This window comes from Mandrillus leucophaeus, unplaced genomic scaffold (genome assembly GCF_000951045.1).
Source record: "Mandrillus leucophaeus isolate KB7577 unplaced genomic scaffold, Mleu.le_1.0 Scaffold611, whole genome shotgun sequence".
Classification (NCBI taxonomy): domain Eukaryota; kingdom Metazoa; phylum Chordata; class Mammalia; order Primates; family Cercopithecidae; genus Mandrillus; species Mandrillus leucophaeus.
The window spans coordinates 975,667-999,587 of NW_012106598.1; the positions used below are offsets into that span (position 1 = coordinate 975,667).

General features: G+C 47.1%; 1 protein-coding gene across 3 annotated transcripts in view; it reads left to right on the forward strand.

Moving 5' to 3' along the window:
* MATN2 (matrilin 2) overlaps window positions 1-23,921 on the forward strand; it is a 151,249-nt gene that overhangs the window by 112,941 nt on the left and 14,387 nt on the right. For all 3 annotated transcript variants that reach the window (XM_011999998.1, XM_011999999.1, XM_012000000.1), the window contains 6 exons: window positions 5,379-5,501; window positions 8,801-8,923; window positions 9,175-9,297; window positions 18,158-18,280; window positions 19,609-19,731; window positions 22,841-22,963. In XM_011999998.1, coding sequence (XP_011855388.1) covers window positions 5,379-5,501; window positions 8,801-8,923; window positions 9,175-9,297; window positions 18,158-18,280; window positions 19,609-19,731; window positions 22,841-22,963 — 738 coding nt within the window. The remainder of the gene's footprint in view (window positions 1-5,378; window positions 5,502-8,800; window positions 8,924-9,174; window positions 9,298-18,157; window positions 18,281-19,608; window positions 19,732-22,840; window positions 22,964-23,921) is intronic.

Genomic DNA, 23,921 nt, shown 5'->3' on the forward strand with positions numbered 1-23,921 from the left:
CGTGGTACCAGATACAGGATGCACAGTAGGTCCTCAATAAATATTTAGTGAATGAATAAGTGAGTGAGTGAATATCTAAGAAGCACACACATGAGGAAATATGACAAAAGGGTGGTGAGAAGGCAAAGAGCCACCGTTAAACCTCTGCTAAAAAGAACCATTTGGAGAAGTTTTTTGTTTTTTTTTTTTTTTTTTCCCCAGACACAATCTCCTTCTATTGCCCAGGCTGGAGTGCAGTGGAGCAGTCTTGGCTCACTACAACCTCTGTCTCCCAGGCTCGGGTGATTGTGTCACTTTGGCCTCCCGAGTAGCTGGGAATACAGGCGTGCACCATCATGCCTGACTAGTTTTTGTATTTTTAGTAGAGATGGGGTTTCACCATGTTGTCCAGGCTGGTCTCAAACTCCTGGACTCAAGTGATCCACCCACCTCAGTCTCCCAAAGTGCTGGGATTACAGGCCTGAGCCACCACACCCAGCCAAAAAGGGTGGTATTTGAATTGCTGTGGGCCAGATTGCTGGGTGATAACCTCTTTAAGAATCTAAATGTTTTTCAGTTGAATTGCCTCATGTGTAAATCATTCTTTAAAAAAAAAATCTTGCTTGAAACATTGTTTACTGATTTATTTTAATTTTTTAAAAATGTTTTTCTTTTTATATTTTTATTGTATGTGCTGCCGAAGTGAGCACTCCTTTTTATATTTTTAAAATTGATACAACGCAGTTGTACATCTTTTTGGCATTTATTTTTAAAAAATTGACAAAAATGGTATACTTTTATTGTGTACAATATGTTGTTTTGAAATATGTAAATATAAATTTTTCTTAAAGACAACATTGGCTTTTTTATTGTGGCAAAATATATATAACATAAAATGTACCATTTTAACCATTTTTAAGTACATAGTCTAGTGGTATTAAGCACATGCACATTACTGTGTAACCATCACCACCTTCAATCTTCAGAACTTCTTCATCATCCCAAACTAAAACTCTATACCCATTAAACAGTAATTCCCCAGCTCCTCCTCCTCCATCTCCTGGCAGCCACCAATCTACTTTTTGTCTATGAATTTGACTATTCTAGGTGCGTCATATAAGTGGAATCATAGAATGTTTGTCCTTTTGTAACCAGCTTATATAGCTTGACATAATGTCTTCAAGGTTCATTCAGTTATAGGACGTGTCAGAATTTTCTTCCTTTTTAAGGCTGAATAAGATTCCATTGTATCTATACATCGTCCTTTGTTTATCCACTCGTCCTGTGACAGACCCCTGGGTTGCTTCCACCTGCTGGCTTTTGTTTATTAATACAGCTGTGAACTTGGATGTGTATACCCAGAAGTAGAATTGCTAGATCATATGGTTAATTCTAGATTTAATTTTTTGAGGAACCGCCATGCTGTTTTCCACAGTGGCTGAATGCCGGGTTTTAAAGAGAGAGTTGACTAAAGATCATTTCCCCTTTCCCTGATGGTGTAATGGAGTGATTCCTACAGGCCCCGGACTGCGGGCCTTCATGTTCTGTGTTTGTCTGTCTGTCTGTGGCTGGTGTTTCATCTCATTTTTCTCCATCGAAGCTCTTGGCTTGTTTCCTGGCACTCAGTTATGGCCTGCACAGGTGAGGCTGCTGCTGAGTCAGGTAGGTGAATGGAAACTTTACACAGCTAACAATATCTTGCCTCTCTTCACATGGGAGTGGGTTCTAGAGAGAGAGCGCCAAGGGTCAGTGACACAGCAAGGTGATGTCTCTTCTTCTAGGCCATCCGTGCGTGTTGTAGCCTTCTCCCCATGCACTCTGTCTGCAGCCATTCTGCTCATACTCTGGGCATGAAGCAAGCTCCAGCCACCAGTCACCTGGGAGGGCACCTCACAGATTCTTTTTTTTTTTTTAATTTTTTTTTAAGGTGGAATCTCGCTCTATCACCCAGGCTGGAGTACGATGGTGTGATCTTGGCTCACTGCAACCTCCATCTCCTGGGTTCAAGTGATCCTCTCACCTCTGCTTCCTGAGTAGCTGGGACTACAGATGTGTACCACCATACCTGGCTGATTTTTGTATTGTTAATAGAGGCGGGATTTCACCATGTTGGCCAGGCAGGTCTGGAGCTCCTGACCTCAAGTGATCCACACCTTGGCCTCCCAAAGTTCTGGGATTACAGGCATGAGCCACCGTGTCCAGCCGGATCCTTTAACAGACCCTTTGAGAGGTCCCTCAGGTCTGGGTCCCACTCACATCTCCATTTTTACTAGCAGTGGGTCTTGATCAAGTTATTAACCTCACTATACCTCAATTTCTCAGCTTTGAAATATGGATAATAATCACACATATCTTGCAGGGTCAAATGAAGTTATGTTTGTAAAGTGGTTGGCACAGCATCTGGCATTTAGCAGGTGTTTAACAAATGGCAGCAGCTATGATTATCATTACTAAAGTTACTATCAAATTGCCACTAATAGTGAGAAAAATAAAGATGGCATGGTCCCTGCTTGTGAAACTCAGTCTAGTGAAAGAAACAGACTTTGAACCATCACAGATACAAAATATACTACGTAACCATTGTGATGAATGCTATGAAAGAGAGGTCCTGTAGAAAGAACTGACTTCATTTGGGAGGTCACAAAGGATGACCAAATGACGCTGAGCTGACTGTGAAGGAAGATAGAGGTTAGCCAGTGCAGCGAGGAGCCACTGAGGCAAGAGGGTAACATGTCATATCTTCAAGTGATTTGTGGATGTGAACTTCGTCAAATAACTTTTGGGCAGATACATGGTAAGAATAAAATGTATTCATTACTTTGTGATTTCAGATCATTTTCCCTTTATCAGTTATAGTGTTTTTTGTTCACACAGAACAGGAAATCCAATTAATGGTGTCTTAAGGACATTTGTTTTGTACCTAACAAATCCAAAGGTGGTTGGTCCTTTGGATGGCTCAGTGACTCAGTGATGTTACCAAGAATCCAGACTCTTTCTTTCTATTCTGGCAAAGCATGTTGCATTTTCATCTTCATCCTTGTCACCTCTTGGTTACAAGATGGTTGCTGCAGCTCCCAGCATCATATCCTCACACTACTAGACTCAAAGGCAGAAAGGACAGAGGACAGAGAAAAGCGTTTCTCTTCATACACCTTTTTTTTTTTTTTTTTTTTTTTTGAGACAGAGTCTCAGGCTGGAGTGCAGTGGCACAATCTTGGCTCATAGCAGCCTCTGCCTCCTGGGATCAAGCGATTCTCGTGCCTCAGCCTCCCAAGTAGCGGGATTGCAGGCGCGTGCCCCCATGCCTACCTAATTTTGTTTTTGTTTGTTTGTTTTTAGTAGAGGTGGGGTTTCACCATGTTAGCCAGGCTGGTCTCGAACTCCTGACCTCAAGTGATCTGCCCACCTTGGCCTTCCAATGTGCTGGGATTACAGGCACAAGCCACTGCTCCTGGCCACCTTTGTCTTTTCAGGAAGAAAAATTTTTCTTGAGGGCCCCCAGTAAACTTCTTTTGTTTCATTGGTCAGAACTAGGGCATATTCTCACCCCTTGACCAATAACTGACAAAGAACAACATGGTTGCCATGCTGGCTCAGACCAGCCATGACTCATGCTTGGGGGTCATGGGGTAATGGTTATTGGCAAGACAACCAACAGTGTCTGCCACATCCCCAGAGAAAGAACAATGCTGTGCAGTTAAACTGATCCAGCCCATCCAATGAGGTCGGTGGTGACCTTTTCCCGCAACGCCAGTCTCATAAAGGCTCTCCACAAGCTCATTTTGTGTCCTTTTCCAGTTCTCCCTCTCCCCTGGAGCCTGCTATGTATGGGGTCTTACGGCTTTAGCATCTTCTACCAGGAAAGGAATTGCTTATTTGCTGGTTATGACAGTTTCCATCTGCTGGCAGACACACAGCATGGATAGAGCGACCTTACCATAGGACAGAATTGCAGTAGTCTGGGGCAGCATCAGAGATGCGCCTCCTCCAGTCCCATGATAGGATGCCAGCGTGCTCTCAACAGACAAAGGTGAAGCATTTGGACCCTTCTTCATGAAACTACCAACTCCTGCCTCCCTAAATAACTGGATATTTTGCAAGATCACCTTTTGTTTATTCTGCCTCGTGCCATCCAATGTCACTATCAGATGTCACTGTAGACAGAACTCTCTACATGCTTTGAGCCCTAGTGATCAGGTTAATTTGAGAGAGAGACGATTTTCTTAGTTTTTCCATCTTTCTTGGAAGGAGGTAGGCTGGGGAGTGTGGCCCTCACCCCAGCTCTCAGCTCTTTGGCCATTGACTCAGTTCAGCTCAGCTCAACTGAGCCTTGGCTTGCTCTTTGGCCATCAAAGAGGGAAAATGCTAGAGAATCCACAGGTGTACTTCAGGTGCCAGGCTCTCTTTTAAGCAAGCTCCGGCAGAGCAGGAGCTGTTTTCTCTGCATCCTATAGCTCACCTGGTTTCCTGAAGATTTAGTGTAGTTTACCTGCCTTTCCACCTCTACTGCAAAGTCTTCTTCAAGACATAACTCTGGCCTTGTCACCTCCACCAAAACCCTCACCTCCAGTCACCCGTTTAGAGCCTTCACTGATCCATCCTGGAGCTTGCAAAGCCCACACGACCAGCCATGCTCAGGTGGGCCAGCTCCCTCTGCCTCCCAGCCTCATCTCTCTCCCATGCTCCAGCCATACTCAGCTCCTCACTACTCCCCAGGCATGCCTCTCGCCCTCATCCCCGGGCATTTGTGTTCACGGTCCCCTCATCCCGGGGCGTTTGCGTTCACTATCCCCTCGTCCCGGGGCGTTCACGTTCACGGTCCCCTCGTCCCCGGGCGTTCACGTTCACTGTCCCCTCGTCCCGGGGCGTTCACGTTCACGGTCCCCTCGTCCCTGGGCATTCGCGTTCACGGTCCCCTCGCCCCCGGGCGTTTGCGTTCACAGTCCCCTCGTCCCCGGGCGTTCACGTTCACTGTCCCCTCGTCCCCAAGCGCTTGTGTTTTTTGTCCCCTCACCCTCAGGCGTTTGTGTTTGCTATCCTTGAATCCTCACATTCTCCTTCCTGTGGAGCTCCCTTACTTATGGAACTCCTCCTCCCTGGGGCCTCCAGTTGGCCTCATCTCTTCTTGGAAGACCCTCTCACCCCAGGACTCAGTGAGGCCCCTGTTCTGTGCTCTGCATTGTCTTACAGTTGCTGTCCTTGCCTGACTCCTCACCAGAGCCTGAATCCCTTGAGGCAAGGCCTCCATCTTAGTCGTCATTAAATCCCTGCATCTAGCTCAAGGCCTGGCACTTGGTTGGCAGACGAATGATCTGTCCCAGCTCCCATCCCGGAGCAGCTGCTGTCAGCCCTGGGAGAAGCCCAGAGTCTGAAGGAGGGTCTGCCCTTCTTCCCCTCAGGGATCAACTACTGTGCACTGAACAAACCAGGCTGTGAGCACGAGTGTGTCAACACGGAGGAGAGCTACTACTGCCGCTGCCGCCGTGGCTACACTCTGGACCCCAACGGCAAAACCTGCAGCCGTGAGTGTACCCTAGGGGTGGGGGGCTGATGGAGGGTGGGGTCCACTCACACGCGCTGGCGGGCTCACTAGCAACCAGTGATTTCTGGAGCCCCTGGGGTTTCCTGATGGTCCATCAGGTTCATCATCCATAGAATGTGACTATTAATACTATCGGCCTACCCAACTTGGGTTTCAAGGATTAAAAGAATTAATAGGAATAGGCGGGCATTGTGGCTCACGCTGTAATCCCAGCACTTTGGGAGGCTGAGGCGGGCGGATCACCTGAGGTCAGGAATTCAATACCAGCCTGGCCAACATGGTGAAACCCCATATCTACTAAAAATACAAAAAATTAGCTGGGTGTGGTGGCGGGCACCTGTAATCCCAGCTACTCAGGAGGCTGAGGCAGGAGAATTGCTTGAACCTAGGAGACGGAGGTTGCAGTCAGCTGAGATTGCACCATTGCACTCCAGCCTAGGCAACAAGAGCAAAACTTTATCCCAAAAAAAACAAAAAACAAAAAACAAAAAAAACGCGTAAAATACTTACAACAGTGCTGCTAGGCGTAAGCATTCATTAAATGTTAACTAATATTAGTATTTGCTGTTGAGCGCATTTATTAGGTCAGACAGGCCTAATTTCAAATCCAACCTCTCCCACCTACTAGATGTGTGTGACCTTGGGCAATTTATTTAACTTCTCCATGCTTTGATTTCCCATCTATGACAAAAAGCAAAACTAATAGTCATATTGTTCCTGCAGGGTTTTTATAGGGAGAAATCGGGGCCATTTCGATACGTTAGCCTGGTACCTGACACAGGGTAAACTTCCAATCAAGGGGAACAGTTGTGGAGCCTGTGAGAGTGCCAGTGCCTGGCGCCACACTGGGACAAGAGGCCGGAGGGGACAGACCTTGGAAAGCAATGGGCTACAGAGGCTGACCTGAAGGCAGAATCAAGAAACATGGGATTTTCTGAGAAGGCTTGTCTTAATTTTCTTGTGTCAGAGCCACAACAAAGCTCCACTGGGTGATGTAAATGTATGGGAACTTGCAGGCTCTACCAGCTGGGCAGCTCCATGGTTTTTTATGAGGTACCGTCTCCACAAGTCCTGGCCAGCAGGGTGGGAGCGCCTGAGTGTGGCGATGGACCCTATGCCCTTGGCATGCGGGAGAGGGCCCCACCTCCATGACATGGCCTATGCAGAAGGGGCCCTTTGTGTGCCTTTCCACTCAGCAAGCTCCACATCTGCTCCCCTTTGGAGACAGAGATAGATTGTGAATAAGGACAATGCAGCTGTTGAGCACTGGGCTCCACACGGCCAGCAGGGAAGTTTCCCAGATGAAATAAGAGGTCCAGGGCAGTCCTCAGGAAAGCGGGCCCCTCCAGTGTCCAGAGAGAACAAAGTGCCTCGGTAAAGGCTTTCTAAGGACTGATCTCGGAGGCCAAAGGGCTTTTGAACTGGAAAGTTAGTACCAAAGTCAGTGCCTGCTGTGTGTTGCCTCTGCATGTCTGTGAGTCCTCATGAGAGGCCAGCGGGGAGCGGGTCTCCCATTCGACGGGAGATGCCCTGGTGACCATGGATCTGTGTGTGTCCTGTTTCCTGGAGTGTAAGGTCTGCCTGCTGATGGCCCTGGCAGTTTTCCCAAGGCAGGTGGTCTTGACCTGACTGAGCCCACACAGATCACCAGGGACATGGCCTGACTGCCCCTCCCAGCATGCTTCTGGGGGCCAGAAGAGTTCTAAGGACGGACCACAAGAGATCCGGACCTTCCCTTCTCTCTGGGATCTAGTCAACTCAAAGTACAAACCAAGCCATTTCTGTCTCGCAGTTCTTAGAGAAAGCCATGGGCTTCTGCTTTCCCTGAGGGATCAGGGAGCCCAGGCCATAAAGACAGCAAGCGCTTCTGAGGCACTCACTCTGCAGGCAATGCCCTGAGCACCCTCCATCCATAAACTCCCTGCATCCTCACAGCCGCCCTACTAGGCACCCACATTCTTGTCCCCATTTAAACCACAAGGGGAAACTGTGACACAAAGAGATTAAGTCACTGTCCTAGGGTCCTGTGACTAGCAAATGGCAACATCGGGATGTGAACACAGGCATGTATCTCCCAAGATCCAGCAAGTGTTCGCAGGAGGTACATCCACCAGTGGAATGTTCCAGAAGGCACTGGTCCCAGGCTCTGTGGGAGTCAAGAGGCCCACTTGGCAGTCCTGCACAAGGCCGCCAGTGTCTGTCCAGTCTCTGGAGGTGCAATTTCTTCATCAGGGAAACTGGGGAGGCAGCCTGCAGGGCTGTTAGTGGGAGCCGTCCACCACAGCTGCGTGTTCATTAGTCTTCGGCACTTGCTGCCCAGAGGACCAGCTGTGCAGCATTCGGATGCCAGGATGGGCCACACATGCAGGCCCAGGCTTTGGTTTGTTTTTTTAATCTGGATGTCCTGATGATGGGGGTAAAAAAACGAAATTGATTTCATTGAGAATGACAATTCTTTTTCATTTTCAATTAGAAACGAAACGGTACAACTAATTCTTAGCACTACTTGATAATAATAATGTGTTCATTAAGTGGTTGCCGTATGCCAGCTACTGTTCTGAGCACTTTACGTCAATCAATTCCTCTTATTCTCACCCTGTTCCTATAAGAAAGCAACCATCAACATCCACATTCACAAATCAGGAAACGATGGCAAAGAGGCCATGGGACTGCCCAGCATCCATAGCTAGGAGGTGGCAGAGGTGTGATTTGAATCTAGGTAGTTTGATGCCAGAACCCACACTCTAAGCACTACTCTATCAGCTGTGTGGCTTTGAGCTTGACCTTGACCTTCCTGAGCCTCACTTTCCTCTCTGTGAAATGGGAATTTCACCTGCTCTCAGAGGTGCCCTGAGGCTGTGGATTCTGTGCGCCATGGCCCTGGCAGAGTACTGCTGTCATCAATACCAGGGACAGCATTTCCCAGCCGTTGGGGTTGTATGCTTTACTCTTTAAACAAAGAAATGGGAAAGAAGGCTGGGCGTGGTGCCAGGCACCTGTAACCCCAGCTAGTGACTCTGGAGGCTGGGGCAGGAGAATCGCTTGAACCCAGGAGGCGGAGGTTGCAGTGAGCTGAGATCTCGCCACTGCACTCCAGCCTGGGTGAAAAGGGAAAGAAAACCAACAAGCCAGGCTGATTTTCTAGAGGGGCCAGGGGTGTGGGGTAGAATGACACCTTCCCCATGGCTCATTATGCCTCCGGTTTTGTTTTTCAATCTTGGTTGCTGGTGGGGTGTTGCCCCCTCGGCTCCTCTATGCTTTCACATGTGTGAAATGCAGGAGTGGACCACTGTGCACAGCAGGACCATGGCTGTGAGCAGCTGTGTCTGAACACGGAGGAGTCCTTCGTCTGCCAGTGCTCAGAAGGCTTCCTCATCAACGAGGACCTCAAGACCTGCTCCCGTGAGTCCCTGCACTCTCCTCTCGTAGGGGAAGGTTTGCACCAGGAGTGAAACCTATGTGACTGCAGAAGGCACAGGTTGTACTTGGGCACTCCTCCCCTGCCCCTTGCTCTGCTCCGGGAGATGGTGGGGATGTCCACTGGGACTGCATGCCTTCGAGAGAGGGTGGGGTGGGCATGACGGTCACTTGATCCCATCACCGTCGCCCAGAGGTCTCACTGATAAAGGGCTGCCTGGCTTTTGGTTTTGCAGGGGTGGATTACTGCCTGCTGAGTGACCATGGTTGTGAATACTCCTGCGTCAACGTGGACAGATCCTTTGCCTGTCAGTGTCCTGAGGGACACGTGCTCCGCAGCGATGGGAAGACGTGTGCAAGTAAGTGTCTGAAGGACAAGCGGGACCTACACAGGTGTTCCGTGGGTGCGGGTGTGGGCGTGCTACCGACGTGTATATGTGCCTGTGTGTCCTGTCTCCAGGCTTTGCTGGGCCCGAATGAATGTGTGTGACGGCATCTCTTAGCCATTGAGCCTTGGTGGCTACTCCACCCCTCCCCTCAAACTCCCTTCCCCCATGCCCTGAAGTGGCTTTTTGCTGTTTCCATAGCCCACCTCCCTGTCATTCCGAAGCTGGACAGAGCCCTAGTCCTCAGCTGTCTCTGCTCTACCCCCAGCCGTCTAGTATGGCACATGAATAATCATAATGTGGACCCCTCGCTGACTGCTGGCTGCGTGCTGAGCACTGGGCTAAGCACATATGCTGTTCCATTCAGGGGACAGATGGGGGAAAAACTGTAGCTCGGATTAAGTAAAGAGCCTAAGGTCACCCGCTAGTAAGTGGTGGGTTCAGACTCTGCTGGGTGTGATTCCAAAGTCAGTCCTGGGAGAAGAGGATGCTCCTGAGAAACGCTTTGCTCTGCTTTCTGATCCCGGTGATCTCACAGCACATGGTAAGGCTGGCAGTGATGGGTCCTGGGTACACATTTCCTTGCAGCTGGTCCCAACCCCTGTCTCCATTAATTAAAAAAAAAAAAAAATGCTCCCAGACCTCCTTCTCTCCTTCACTGAAGAATGCTGGTGTGTTTGTTGCCCTGCAATTCTGTTTCTAAGTGGACCAAGATAAAGAATTGAAATATAGTCATTTTGAGAGAAGGGATCAGAAATGGAAGAAAAGGACCACAATGTATCTTCCCCAGCCTACTGGTCTTTCTGGTTATAGGGCCAAGTTCCCTGACCACTGGTACAATTGTAGGCACAACCTAATTTATCCACCTTTTTATATCATCCATTCATCTAGGCAGATGAGCTGGCTGCACAGCTGGGCGTGCCTCTCTATGCTGCTTGTGAGAAAATATTTCCAGTTTGGGACAGATCCTTGAATCTCAGCAAATGGGTTATCCGTGTTATAGCTTTCGGTGGCTCCCCGCCCAGCTGCCTCCCAGACTGCTTCTGCAGCCAGCTCAGGGAGGGATTGGGCACAGGGGATGCAGAAAGAGGGTGGGTGTGTTGAATTGCATCGACAGTGACAGCATGCCAAAGCCAGATGTAAGGGGTTTGTTGGTTTGTTTAATTCTCCATTATTTTACATTATTCTGAGAATAAGAGGAGTCCTTCTTCCGTCTACCTCGTTCCTGTGATAATCAAGAATGGACTATAAGATGGTTATAGGACCCTAAGAAATTCTCATGAGCCCTTCTAAACAAATGCAGCCCCATCTCCTTTGAATCATGTGCCCCTTCCTCTCCCCTGCCTAAGTCCACATCTGGATTATGACTTGGCCACTTTTAAGTGTTGCCCATGTTCTCATTTCAAGTGGGTTTCTAACGAATGGCACAGAGGAACCATCTACATGAGTAAATGTTCAACAATGCAATGAATAGTGAATTTTGTTATTTATATATGGTTGTGTCTAGATGAGAACTTGTGAGATAATCAGATAAGTTAGAATTGTCCTCAGGAACTGTACATGAGAGATGCATTTAACCCACCAGCTGATACATATGTGTTGAGCTATTTCCCTAATTGAAGACTTTCTGCCTGCCCCAGAATGATTCATTCTGACTGTCCTGTCCTGTCCTGTAATAATGGGCTAGGTTTTCAGTGTGGCCACAGCTAACTGGGGGTTGGGATGTATGTTCCCCGGCTCTACTCGAGATGACAAAGAGCCAGATGGCATGACTGTACCTTTTTGGTAAAGCCTGCGTGGGGGCAGCCAGGCCTGGCTCAGCAGATAAGAGTGTTCTTGGCTCTTTATAGAGGCAGCCTCTACTTAGAGCTTTGATAGCAAGTGGTCTTAAGAATGTGTCACTCATCTTCTGGAAAGTTCTCTAAAGCGTGGAGGGGTTCCAGGGGCCCCGGGATGAAATGGGCACTGCTGTCCCCCTTACCCCCTCAGGCACCTTGGGTTCTCTGGCCTCTGGAGTGATGTCCCCTCCCTTCCTCCAGCCCCCTGACCCCAAGCTCTGCTTTCCCAGATTCTCCCAAAGGTCTTTTTGCCTCTAGCGGTTAGATGCACAGACTCAGGGTGTGGAGGGGAGAGGATGAGGCGATCTCTTTTACCAGCTTCAGCTGAGAGGACTTCTTCCCTCTCTAGACAGTTCCCTGAGATTGACCTTGTGCAAGGGCATCCCAGCACCAAGAAAGACTCCACAGGCCTCATGTGCATGGACCACACTGGCCACTGGCCTGCGAGCTCCTGGAGGTTGGAGGTCAGAGGCCAACATGAAATGACTGGGAGTGTGAATGGACAGAGGCCACCCCACGGCCCCTGGCACAGGGTCCGCTCCCCACTTGATAACCCTCAGTGGCTTTCCACTGTCTCCTATAATAAATTTCCATTACACTCCTTGATTTGGCAGAGTGAAGAACCCCCTCTTCCACTTCTTTAGCCTCACCCTGGGCCCTCCCTGAAGCCTCCTCCTGTTCTTCAGTCAAAGTGGCAAGTCCCCTATTCTCTGAACAGGCCTGGTACCTTCCAGCCCATCCCAATGTCACCCCCATGGGCAACCTCCTCCCCTACCTGATGGGCTGTCCTCTCCTCCTCCCATCCCAGACTCTGCTGGGGCCTTTCTTCAGAGCTCTCCTGCCTGGCGTCATCCTGGGGTTCTCTGTGCACAGGTCTGAGAAACAGTGTGGCAGAGCAAAAACAGTACTGAACTGGAAGTCCAAAGACTGGGTTTAAATCATGTCGCTTCTACTCTGGGCAAGGGAATTGGCCCTCTCAGGGTCTGAGTGCTCATCTCTAAACTAAGAATGGTCATTGCTGCCTTTCAAGGCCACTGTGTGGTTCAGGGAGACTGCTGTTGCAGTGCTATGTGAACTTGTGAACTGCCGTGACCCCTAAGGGATTCCTCTTCTTGTCTACCCTCCTCAGCATCAGAACCCCCTGCACTGAGGAGACTCAGAAGGTAACTCCTGGCATTGCTGCCTGGAGACACATCTCCCAGGGCCATGCCTGCTCTCCTTGGAGGGGCCCCAGAGATGCACAACTCTGGAAGGGGCCTGGACTCTTTCCAAGGGCTGTCCTATGAGGGACCCTCCCTTCTGCAAGCGGAGGACACCAACAGGGATCAGAGCCATCAGCCTAGGGCACTGGGGCATCTCTGCTGGTGATACTCCCAGTCCAACTACCACAGGCAGATCTGCGAGGGCCTGCTAGGCTGAGGCAGCCCTAGGCAAGGCTAGGGGAGTGTCTTAGTCTACTCAGGCTCCCATCACAAAATACCATAGACTGAATGTTTTTTCTTAACCACAGAAATTTATTTCTCACAGTTCTGGAGGCTGGAAGTCCAGGATCCAGGTGCTGGCATGGCTGGGTTCTGGTGAGGGCCCTCTTCCTAGTTTGCAGACAGCCAGCACCCCACTGTGTCCTCATATTGCATGGGTTGTAGGGAGAGAGAGCAAAGAGTACAGGCAAGTTCTCTAGTGTCTCGTCTTATTATAAGAACACTAATCCTATCAGGTCAGGATCCTGCCCTCACAACTCCATCTAAACCTAATGACCTCCCAAAGACTCCACCTCCACATACCCTCACATCAGGGCTAATATCAGATGTGAATTTTGGGGGAAACAGTCTGTAGCAGGGAGTAGGGGGAGGAGACCACCCTCACTGTCAGGTATTTATATTACAGGCTTGATGCAACAGAAGGAAGGTAGAGATTTTCCCTTATTTTGTGGGAAACAGACACATGAAGGAAAACGATGCCTCCAAGCTGGCCCTGGTCGGGGAGTCAGTAGCAGAGCCAGGACCAGAGCCGAGTCCCCTGATTTCAGGATCTTTTGCCCAGTGTGAGATGCCCTGGAAAAGCACATCTCAGTTCAGCTGCTTCTTGGTTTGTCTGAGAAAAAGCCTATATTAAGTTAGCAAAGGATTGGCTGCTCCTAGTTTTATTACGAGAAAAGCCAGGAAGCAGTGTAATTCTATCTGTCGGCTTCTGGTTACTGTCTTGGCAGATGGCCGCTGTGGCTTTCCATCTCTGGGGTTGGGGTTGGTTTTAACAGCGTCTTACGTGGAGCCCCAGATGCAGGATTGCTGTCTGTCATCACGGCAGAGGTGCAAGTCCACAGAACACGTTGCCCCACAGTTGCTGTGCCACAGACATATGTGACTCACCTGTGTCAGCGTGCAGGGCTGCTAGACGTGGACCCTAAAGACCTGTGCTACATCCTAAAACTTCTCATCATTCTGAGCACACACTGCAGAATCCATTCACGATGAGGGTTTAATTAAAAACGTAGGCCTGGGTCCTTATGTGTAAAAGGAGGAGAATCCTTCTTTGAGAGAAAGAATGTTTTCTTCCTCCCTCTTGAGATTTCTCATACGTCCTCCCACCTATTTCACTTAAGTGATGGCTCCTAATGGAGTCTGTCTTTGCTCTCCTCTCTGGGTTTGAATCTAGGTACTTCCTTAAGCACTTGGTTCCTTTACCCTCGTTCTCTACGAATATTTACTGTGTACCTGCAGTGTGCAGGGTGCTGGGGATCTCTGGGGTTGATGCAGATTCCGTTTGTGCCCTGACAGCGTTTAAAGCTTCTTGGGGAAGAAGGATAGCAGAGACAGCGTCCATTCATGGGGTGAGAGTGGTGATGTGGGAAGGAGGGGGCCGCGGGAGCCTCCCCTAGTCTAGAGAAAGAGATGTTTAATCAGACACCCAGAGAGCGAGCACAGTGAGCCAGCCAGAGATGGAGGGGAAATGCTTTCCTAGGGGCCAGAGAGCAAACTGCAGGAAGTTCCGTGGTCTGAGTATGGGGTACTGAGTGCAAGAGGGAGGCGGGTGAGAGACAAGGCTGGGGACGCCGGCGGGACACACATTACCCACCTACAGCCTGCAGAGTTACGAGAGACTTCCTGGCAGGCATCTCTTGAGAAAATGATTTTTGTCTAGTTTGTCTTCTGAGAATCTGCCAGGCTGCCTCAGCACACCCTTTTAACCTAGGATGATCCGTGGATGTGCAGCTGGACCAGGGACACGGAGGTAACAGGTTTGAATATAGTCCCATCTCTGCCCCCAGGACAGCTAAGACCAGTCACCTCTGAAGGTTCAGGGACATTGGGAAAGTCACTTCCCCTCTGACCGTCAGTTTTCTCATCTCTAATGAAGGGGTTGGACTAGTTCATATCCAATAAGTTGAACTTCCAGCCCCCAAACAAGGATATTGCCTGGCTCAGATAAGTGTTCCGTAAACACTTGCCGAATGAATGAACTTACTGTGGTGCCCGCCATCGTCTCCCAGGCTGAAGACACCCGGTGGTAGTGAGTCAGGGTGGTGGCTCTCTTTGCCTGTTAGGGGACCACTGAAGCATTTTCCTATAGGGGAATATCTTTGCCCTAAGGGGAAACTGACTCCAAGTTGGTTTCCAGACTTGGTGGATAGAAAGCTAGTGCCTATGGTTAGGAGGTTAACTATTGTCTGACTTTGGCATTCTCTAATTTCCCATCCGTGGTTCTTTGAATTTATAAGTGGCCCAGAACATCCCTGCAGGGCAGAAACTGGACATTTTGCTGAAGAAATATGAGTCGCGCATTTTGCAAGGGGGTGTGTGGGAGAGAGTGGGAAGCCTAGCTGGCCACAAACATCTACACACCCCATGGGTTCTTATTTAAAACATCTTCACAAAACCCCTGTGAGGTGGATCTAATTACCCTCCATTTTCAGAATAGAAAACTGAGGAAATGTTTCCTTGTGTTCAACAGGATTTCCTAGGGGTCTGTTAGGTGCCAGGCATTATGGCCACTGCCAACATCTCACCTCTGATGATTCGTTGAAATCATCTGTGGGGCTTGGAAAAAGTCTAAAGACCCAGGCAGCATCCCAGAAACCCTGAATCAGAAACAGAAACAGAGACTGTCTTACATTGTTGGTGAGGGTAGAGATTGAAATAATCTCTTTGGAGGGTGATTTGGAAATATTTATCTGCCTTTAAATATTCATACCCTTTACCTAGGCAATTCTGCTTCTGGATGTATAACTTTCAGGTATGCCTTCACATTGTACATAAAACTACATGCACAAGAATATCCATTGCAGATAAGTTGTGGTGGCTCATGCCTGTAATCGCAGCACTTTGGGAGACTGAAGCAGGACGATCACTTGAGGCCAGAAACTTAAGACCAGCCTGGGCAACATAGTGGGACCCCATCTCTACAAAAAATATGAAAATTAGCTAAGCATGGTGGCATGTACCTGTAGTCCCAGCTACTCAGGAGGCTAAGGTGAGAGGATCACATGAGCCCAAGAGCCAAGGCTGCAGTGAACCGCAATGACACCACTGCACTCTAGCCTGGGCGACAGAGCAAGCCTGTATCTCAAAAAACAAAAACCCAAAAAACAAAAAAAAAAAAACCAGCTTGCTCAGAGGGGTCTGTCTAGATTATGGCTTGACAAGGCTGACATGAAAGAGCTATAGCTATTTGATTACCGTGGAAAGTGGAGTAGTATTGTTACCATAAATTCATGGTAGGGGGAAAAAAACACCTCACCTCCATGGCCATCCAGTTGTCTGTATCATGGATTACTTCATTGTACTTTCCATTCTTACACTATGTGAGGAACTACCCCAAGCCATTGGGAAATGTTCTGCATTAGTAGTGAGTCTAGAATTTGCCTAGGAAAGTAAGTCACGCTCAGGGCAAGCAGGAGTGTCCAACTCGGCTTTGAGCCTCCTCTGCAGCTGTAATCGCAGTTATCAACCTTTTCCCATTCTTCAAAGATGTTGGCAGTGCTTCTGCCCAAAGAAAGAGAGGCAGAATTCCCTTCACGTTTGAAAGCTTGCTTTAGAATATAGCAATGCAGTATAGTCAGAAAAAACGGGGATTTATTTATAAGGTTACAATTTTTGTCTGGTTCTTTCTCTTGTTAACAATTGGTCTTGACAAGCCATTAGCCTTCCCAACCCTTAGTTTCCCTAGCTGGTGAGGGAGAATAACAACAGCTGCCTTAACTAACCCAGAGGTGGTTCTGAGGAGGCCTCTCCAGAGAGATACTGCAAAGATGCTTTACCAAAAAATATGTGTGGTTTCTGCCTGATTATAAAGGTCATTATGTGCTTTGGGGCCTTTATTTAATAACTCCAATTCATGTCCATTTTAGAAATTCTACTCAATCTGAAAGGATTGAGTTAACTTTCTTATAAAAGTTGTATGTATGGTTCTTATAAATATGTATGGTTCTTATAAAAAGTCACCACCCACCTATCCTCAGTATTAAGCTTTTAAAATAACAGCCTGGTTTTCACAGGTTCACAAACCTTCTAGTCCCCCAGAAGCCACCCAGCCCTATAAGATGGCAACACCATCCTTCAGTTGCTCAGTCCAGCAACCTCGGAGTCTTCCTTGACTCTTCCGTCCTATCCATATGGACTCTTTATTAATACACGAGCAAATTTTATAATCTCTACCTTAAAATACAGCCAGTCTGACCACTTCTCACCAGCCTGGTCTGGACCACCAAGATCTTTGCACAGGGCTGCTCCTAGCTGTCCGAGCTCCATTCTGTGCAGAGTGATCCTTTCAAAACAAACCCATATCATGCCACTCCACTGCTCGAAACACTGCAGTGACTGCCCTTCTCCTTCCGATCTGACCCCTACTGTGAACCCCACATGGTCTGCCCCAGCCAGCCTTGCTGGCCTCATCCCCTGCCAGGCTCCTGGATGCTCCAGTCACAGTGGTCTCCTTGCCTTTCCTGAAACACACCAACCAAGCAGCTCCTGTTGCTGCGGTTTGCAAATGCTGTTCTTTCTTGCTGATCGTGCTCTTTCCCAGACACCACCACTCACTTCCTCTCTTTCTGCAGGGCTCTGCTCAGTGTCACCGTATCTGACACACCATATAAAATAACAAGCCCTCCCTACTCTCCAGCCCGGCAGCCACTCTCCGTCCTTCTTTCCTGCTCTTCCTCCATAGCACTTTTTCCCACATGACATAGCACATGTTCGTCTGTTTTCCACGCATCCCTCTTCCCCTGACACCTGCTGCCAAATGTAAGCTTCACAAAAGCAGAGACTTTATTTTCTTCGTTGCTGTATCCCCAGAGCCTAAAACAGTACCTGGCTCATCACAGGGACTCACAAAATATTTGTGAACTGACTGAATACGTGAATGAATTGGTTACCTAAGTGTAATATATACACACATACATAAGTAGATATGTAAATAAGTTGATATTATAGTTATATAATAGCCAGTTAGGTTAATCTTATTTTCTAATATTTATAAGTAATTTATCTCTCATTCTGTAACTTGTATCCTCATGTTTTTTGTTCATTCTTCTTGTGGAGATGATTATATTGTTTGAATTTTATGTGCCATGTATATATTAAGAATTCTTGCTCACTTTGGGAGTCTGAGGTGGGTAGATTGCTTGAGCCCAGCAATTCGAGACCAGCCTGGGCAACATGACGAAATCCTGTCTCTACAAAAAATTAGCCAGGTGTGGTGGTGCGTGCTTGTAGTCCCAGCTATCCAGGAGGCTGAGATGGGAGGATCACTTGAGCCCGGGAGGCGGAGGCTGCAGTGAGTTGAGATTATGCCACCACACTCCAGCCTGGGTGGCAGAGTGAGACCCTCTCTCAAAAAGGAATTTTTGCTCATAGACACGCTTTATATTCTGAAATGTGTACTGTAGGATAAGGCACTGTTTTAATTCAAGGTGTCTGAAATGTCTTTTATGATTGAATAAGCCACTCAGTATGAGTCATTTTCTTCTTCTGTTTCTCTAATTCCCATTTGATTCTCAGAACTGGACTCTTGTGCTCTGGGGGACCATGGTTGTGAACACTCGTGTGTAAGCAGTGAAGATTCATATGTATGCCAGTGCTTTGAAGGTTATATACTCCGTGAAGATGGGAAAACCTGCAGAAGTAAGTTTGTACTGGAGCTGGCTCCTACTACTCTGCCAGACCACTGTGTGAAATTGCTATCCTCACCTCTGTATACATCAGTTCCTCTCAGAAGTCAATGCCACATGGTAAAATGTAATGTAGTGTCCTGGATAGGACCCTGAAAGAGAAAAAGGACATTAGGGAAAAACTAAGTAAATGTCAATAAAATACAGACTTTAGCTAATAATCATGTATCAGTATGGGTTTATTAATAATAACGGAGGGACCACACTCATGTGAGGTGTTAATAATAGGGAAAATTAGGTGTAGGGTATATGGCAATTCTTCGCACTATTGTCTCAATTTTTGTGTAAATCTAAAACTGTCCTAAACAATAAAGTCTATTAAAAAAATGAACAAACAAAGTGGATGCCAGAGCTATTACTGAAGTTCTTCATTTATATGCTTTGTGGCAAGAAACAGTGGTTTGGCAGTATACTCTAGTGGAAAGATGGACAGTCAGAAATCCAAGATTCAATCAACTTCTGTCTCTGCCATTCATTAGCTGGGAAAGTTGTCTAACTTCTCTAAGCCTCTCTGCTTATTTATCTTTAATAATGTTGTTGTTGTTATTTCTGGTAGCACAAATCCTTCCCAGAGGGCACCTTGTGATGAAGCCAGTTTTGCCTTTCAGAAGGCAAAGCCTCTTAGATGGGGCTGCAGCCAGCCAACCCAGGACAAGCAGCCTTAGAGTGAATTGCTGGCGTAAATCTCAAGACACATCTCTGAATAATCAAAGGGGAGTGTGTGACCCTGGTTTCCAGCCCTATCAGTTATCTTTTTCTCAACGTCTCAAAGCACTTTATAAAGAGCAACTCATGTTGACACTTTTGTAAGGAAAGATGGGTAGCTGGAGTAATTACTCTCTCATTTTTTAGACAGCAAAGCTAAGACTCCAAGAAGTTAAGTTATTCTCCTAAGTCCTACACTATGTCAGGCACAAAGCCAAAGTGAGATTTCAGTGCTGCTAATCTAAATTGAGGTTTCATCTCCTAAGGAATCATATCAACAGTGTTTCCATTCTGATATCAGAAACTAAGTCTACAGAAAGCTGATGATGGACTGCATTTTAACACTAAAGTAGTGCTGGTGAATGATGATGGTGAAGACTGTGAAACAGTTTGAAGGGTTAGCCCAAATTAGAGCCCCTAAACTTTGTTCTCAATTGTATCTTCCTGCCCTGCAGACCACTGAGCTCAGGGGGCAGTAGAATCCGGTAGCGGACTCCAGCAGATGGGTCCTCCAGGGTGAAGTCCATGTGAAATGCATGTTGGCGAAATTGTTGAAACTTGCTCTCCCGTCTTCAGGGAAAGATGTCTGCCAAGCAGTAGACCATGGCTGTGAACACATTTGTGTGAACAGTGACGACTCATACACATGCAAGTGCTTGGAGGGATTCCGGCTCGCCGAGGATGGGAAACGCTGCCAAAGTAAGTAGCCTTGAGGTGGAGAAGAACTTTTCCCTCTGTGGACTCAGAATTAGAGAACTGCATTTAGTCCTTAAAGTCCTCCTTTATTACCACTGTCACAAGTGTCAGTTCCTGCCTTGGGTGCTCTGAAAGTGATTAGCTAGAGATCAGTTCAGTAGCCTCTTGCTTTTTTGGGAATTTCTCAGTCAAGGCCTGAGTTTTGGGTCCTTTGCTTCTCTTCATTTTCTGCCAGCTGTCAGCCCTTTCCACAGCAGCTGTGTGGGTGCCCAGAGCCTTGCACAGTGCCTGCCTAGTCACTGGACTGAATTAGAACCTCTGCTAGCAATCACTACAAGGATCAAAGGTTAATTACCGAGCTTTCTCCTCTTGGCAGACCTTAAAAGTAAGGGCAAAGGGTGAAAGGGTATATTTGTCCATTTTCACACTGCTGATAAAGACATACCTGAGACTGGGCAATTTACAAAAGAAAGAGGTTTGATGGACTCACAGTTCCACTTGACTGGAGAGGCCTTACAATCATGACAGAAGGTGAAGGGCACATCTCACACAGTGGCAGACAAGAGAAGAGAACTTGTGCAGGGAAACGCCCTTTATAAAACCATCAGAACTTGTGGAGATTATTCACTATTAGAATAGCACAGGAAAGCCCTGTCCCCATGATTCAATTACCTCTCACCAGGTTCCTCCCACAACACATGGGAATTGTGAGAACTACAATTCAAGATGACATTTGGGTGGGGACACAGCCAAACCATATCAGAGGGATGTCCTGTGGGTTTTATTTTTCTATTATTTGTATCATTTGCTTCTATAGGTCACCCAGAACAGGCTCTGAGAGTTTAGTTAGAAGGTATATTCACCAGAGTTCTCCAGAAAAACAGACCTCTCTATGTATATCTTCATCTTCTATTATATATAAATATAATAGAAGACATATATAATATACATATGTCTTCTATAGTCTGTTCTATCTTCTATTTATATATATCATAGAAGATATATATACACACATATATATATATACGTGTGTGTGTATATATATGTATACTATGGTCTGTTTCTATTTTCTATTAATATATCATCTCCACAGGAAAAATGGACATACACACACACACACACACACACACACACACATATATATATGGTGAGAGAGGAAAACATTGGTTGATTTTAAGGGATTGGCTCACATAATTGTCAGAGACTGGCAAGTTCTAAATCTGTAGGCAGCCTAGAGACCCAGGCAAGAGCTGATGCTGCAGCCCAAGTCTGAAGGCAGTCTGGATGCAGAATTCCCTTTTCCTCTGAGGACCTCGGTCTTTTTTCTTTAGGCCTTCAAGTGATTGGATGAGGCCCATCTACATTATGGAGGGTAATCTGATCTGCTTTACTCAAAGTCTACTGATTAAATGTTAATTGCATCTAAAAATTAGCTCACAGCATCATTTAGACTGGTGTTTGACCAAACAACTGGGTGCAATAGCCTAGCCAAAGTGACACATCAGATTAACCTTCACAGTACCCAAAGGAAGAGAGGGATGTCATACGAGCTCAGTGAGGTGGGCGTTAGGAGAGTACAGAGCAGGGATTTTTCCCCACCATGGGATTCTGAGGTGGTAATTCCCTATTTGGCGGGGAAGGGTGGTTGACAAAGTCTACTTGCTTTTGTGACACTTTGCCCCAGTGGGCAAAATGACCCTTTTTAAATTAAGTCAAAATAAGTTCAGTTGCTTTTGAGGTTGATTTTTGGGAATTTTCTCACAGACTCCTTTGAGATAACTGGGGACGTTCCACAAGCCAGCAAGGCTGGGTTGGATGGATCTCAGTACCTCGCTTCTTCCACCAGGAAGAGGGACTCCTGCCTTTACCGAGAAGTTCTGTGTGAATGACTGGTGCCTAGGATGCCTGTGGTGCCCTGGCCTGACTCTGCAGGGATTCCCCTCACAACTGCAGGTTCAGCTTCACACTGCAGTGGCCCTCTTGTGGGGATTTTTCTATAATTCTGCCCATTGTGGCTGTCTGTGCTGCTTTGTTCATGCTTTTCTTTTTGTTTGCTTTTGTTTTGAGACAGGGTCTCACTCTGTCACCCAGACTGGAGTGCAGTGGCAGTATCTTGGCTCACTATAACCTCCACCTCCTGGGCTCAAGTGATCTTCCCACCTCAGCCTCCTGAGTAGCTGGGACTACAAGCATGCACCACCACACCCAGTTAATTTTTGTATTTTTTTGTAGAGATGTGGTTTCACCATGTTGCCCAGGCTGGTCTTGAACACCTGAGCTCAAGAGATCTGCCTGCCTTGGCCTCCCAAAGTGTTGGGATTACAGGTGTGAACCACCACGCCTAGCCCTCTTGCTTTTCTTTCTGCAAACATCTGCACACTCACACACACTGTTTATTCATTCAACACATTTTTTGCTCAGTAAATTAAGCTACTGTACACAAGGTACAACTTCTACCTCTGGAATTTGATCCTAAATCAGATTTCACCATTCCTACTTCCTAGAGGGATGTGTACTCACTGATTCCAATTTTGTGTGAAGCCTCTCCTTTTAAGGGCTAATGACAGGAAAGAGCCATAGGCTCTCAGGCTATGGAGGAGCACTCAGGAGACAGCTGTGTCATCAACCTGCCAGATGACCGTGGGCAGCAGTGAAGCTTTCTGAGGATCTGATTCTTCATTTATACCTTGAGTATAATTACCCCAGTCTTCTTCCTCTCACAGGGTGTTGTGAGGGCTAAAGGGCTGTAAGTACTTCGAAGAGTTTAAATTACCTCACACATGAGAAATGTTCATTAGACAATCTGAACTGGAGTGTTTGGGATGTCTGTGGCAAAATAAATTAGAAGCTAAAGCACATCTAATAATAGGATAGTAAATCAAGGACACCTAATCACCCATCATACCATTCAGACTCATGGGAGCTGGAGCTTTCTGAGAGGAGCTTTTCCCCCATCCTGAGTATGAGACTAAACAAGACATTATGAAGGAGGTTTGAAGAGAGGTGTATTTTCTTTAAAAGAGATTACTTCCACCATCTCTACTCACATGACTATTCAGTTCACCTCATTTCTACACTGATGGGATTGTTCAACTCCCTACATTTTCCTCAGGGAAGGATGTCTGCAAATCAACCCACCATGGCTGCGAACACATTTGTGTTAATAATGGGATTTCCTACAGCTGCAAATGCTCAGAGGGATTTGTTCTAGCTGAGGACGGAAGACGGTGCAAGAGTAAGTGATCTGAACTTGGCTCTCTGCTTTAATTTGGTTTTGGAGCAACTGCTTTTTGGAGTATTTTCAGGCAACAAGTCCCTCACCTCTGCTTCTCCCATAAATATAAATGCATATGCACAAATACAGAATGGGGAGGCGAGGGCTTAACTGCAGCCCCTGTGAAAACACTTTCAGTTTTAATTGACAGTAAATTCATTATCAGCCAAGAGGCTAGGCTGATCATAGGCTGAACAGCAATGTCTGGATGAGGGAGGTGGAGACAGCTGTGCTCTGCTCTGGGCTGGAGAATTACCTTCAGTTCTGGGCATGGTACTTTAGGAGAAGAGAGACAGATCAATGGTTTAAACATTAAAACACACACACACACACACAAAAGAGCAAAAGGAGCCTTTTTTTTTTTTTTTTTTTTTTTTTTGAGACGGAGTCTTGCTGTGTCGCCCAGGCTGGAGTGCAGTGGCCAGATCTTGGCTCACTGCAAGCTCTGCCTCCCGGGTTCACACCATTCTCCTGCCTCAGCCTCCCAAGTAGCTGGGACTACAGGCGCCCACTGCCAGGCTAATTTTTTGCATTTTTAGTAGAGACGGGGTTTCACCGTGTTAGCCAGGATGGTCTCGTTCTCCTGACCTCGTGATCCACCCGCCTCAGCCTCCCAAAGTGCTGGGATTACACGCATGAGCCACCGCGCCCAGCCGCAAAAGGAGTCTTGAGAGAATTATTTTATAATCTGAGAGAAGATCTTTCTAAACATGACATGAAATTTAAAAGCCATAAAAGAAAAACAAAGGAAAATATATAGTAAGAGAGTAAAGCTGTGATACCTTTTTTTAACCTATTAGTTACCAGAGATCAAAAAGTTTGATTCCTTATGTTGGCAAAGGTATATTGTAGTAGGGAATGATAAATGGATCAGTGGGTGTCTGAACTGGTATAACCTTTCGGAGGGCAATTTGGCAAT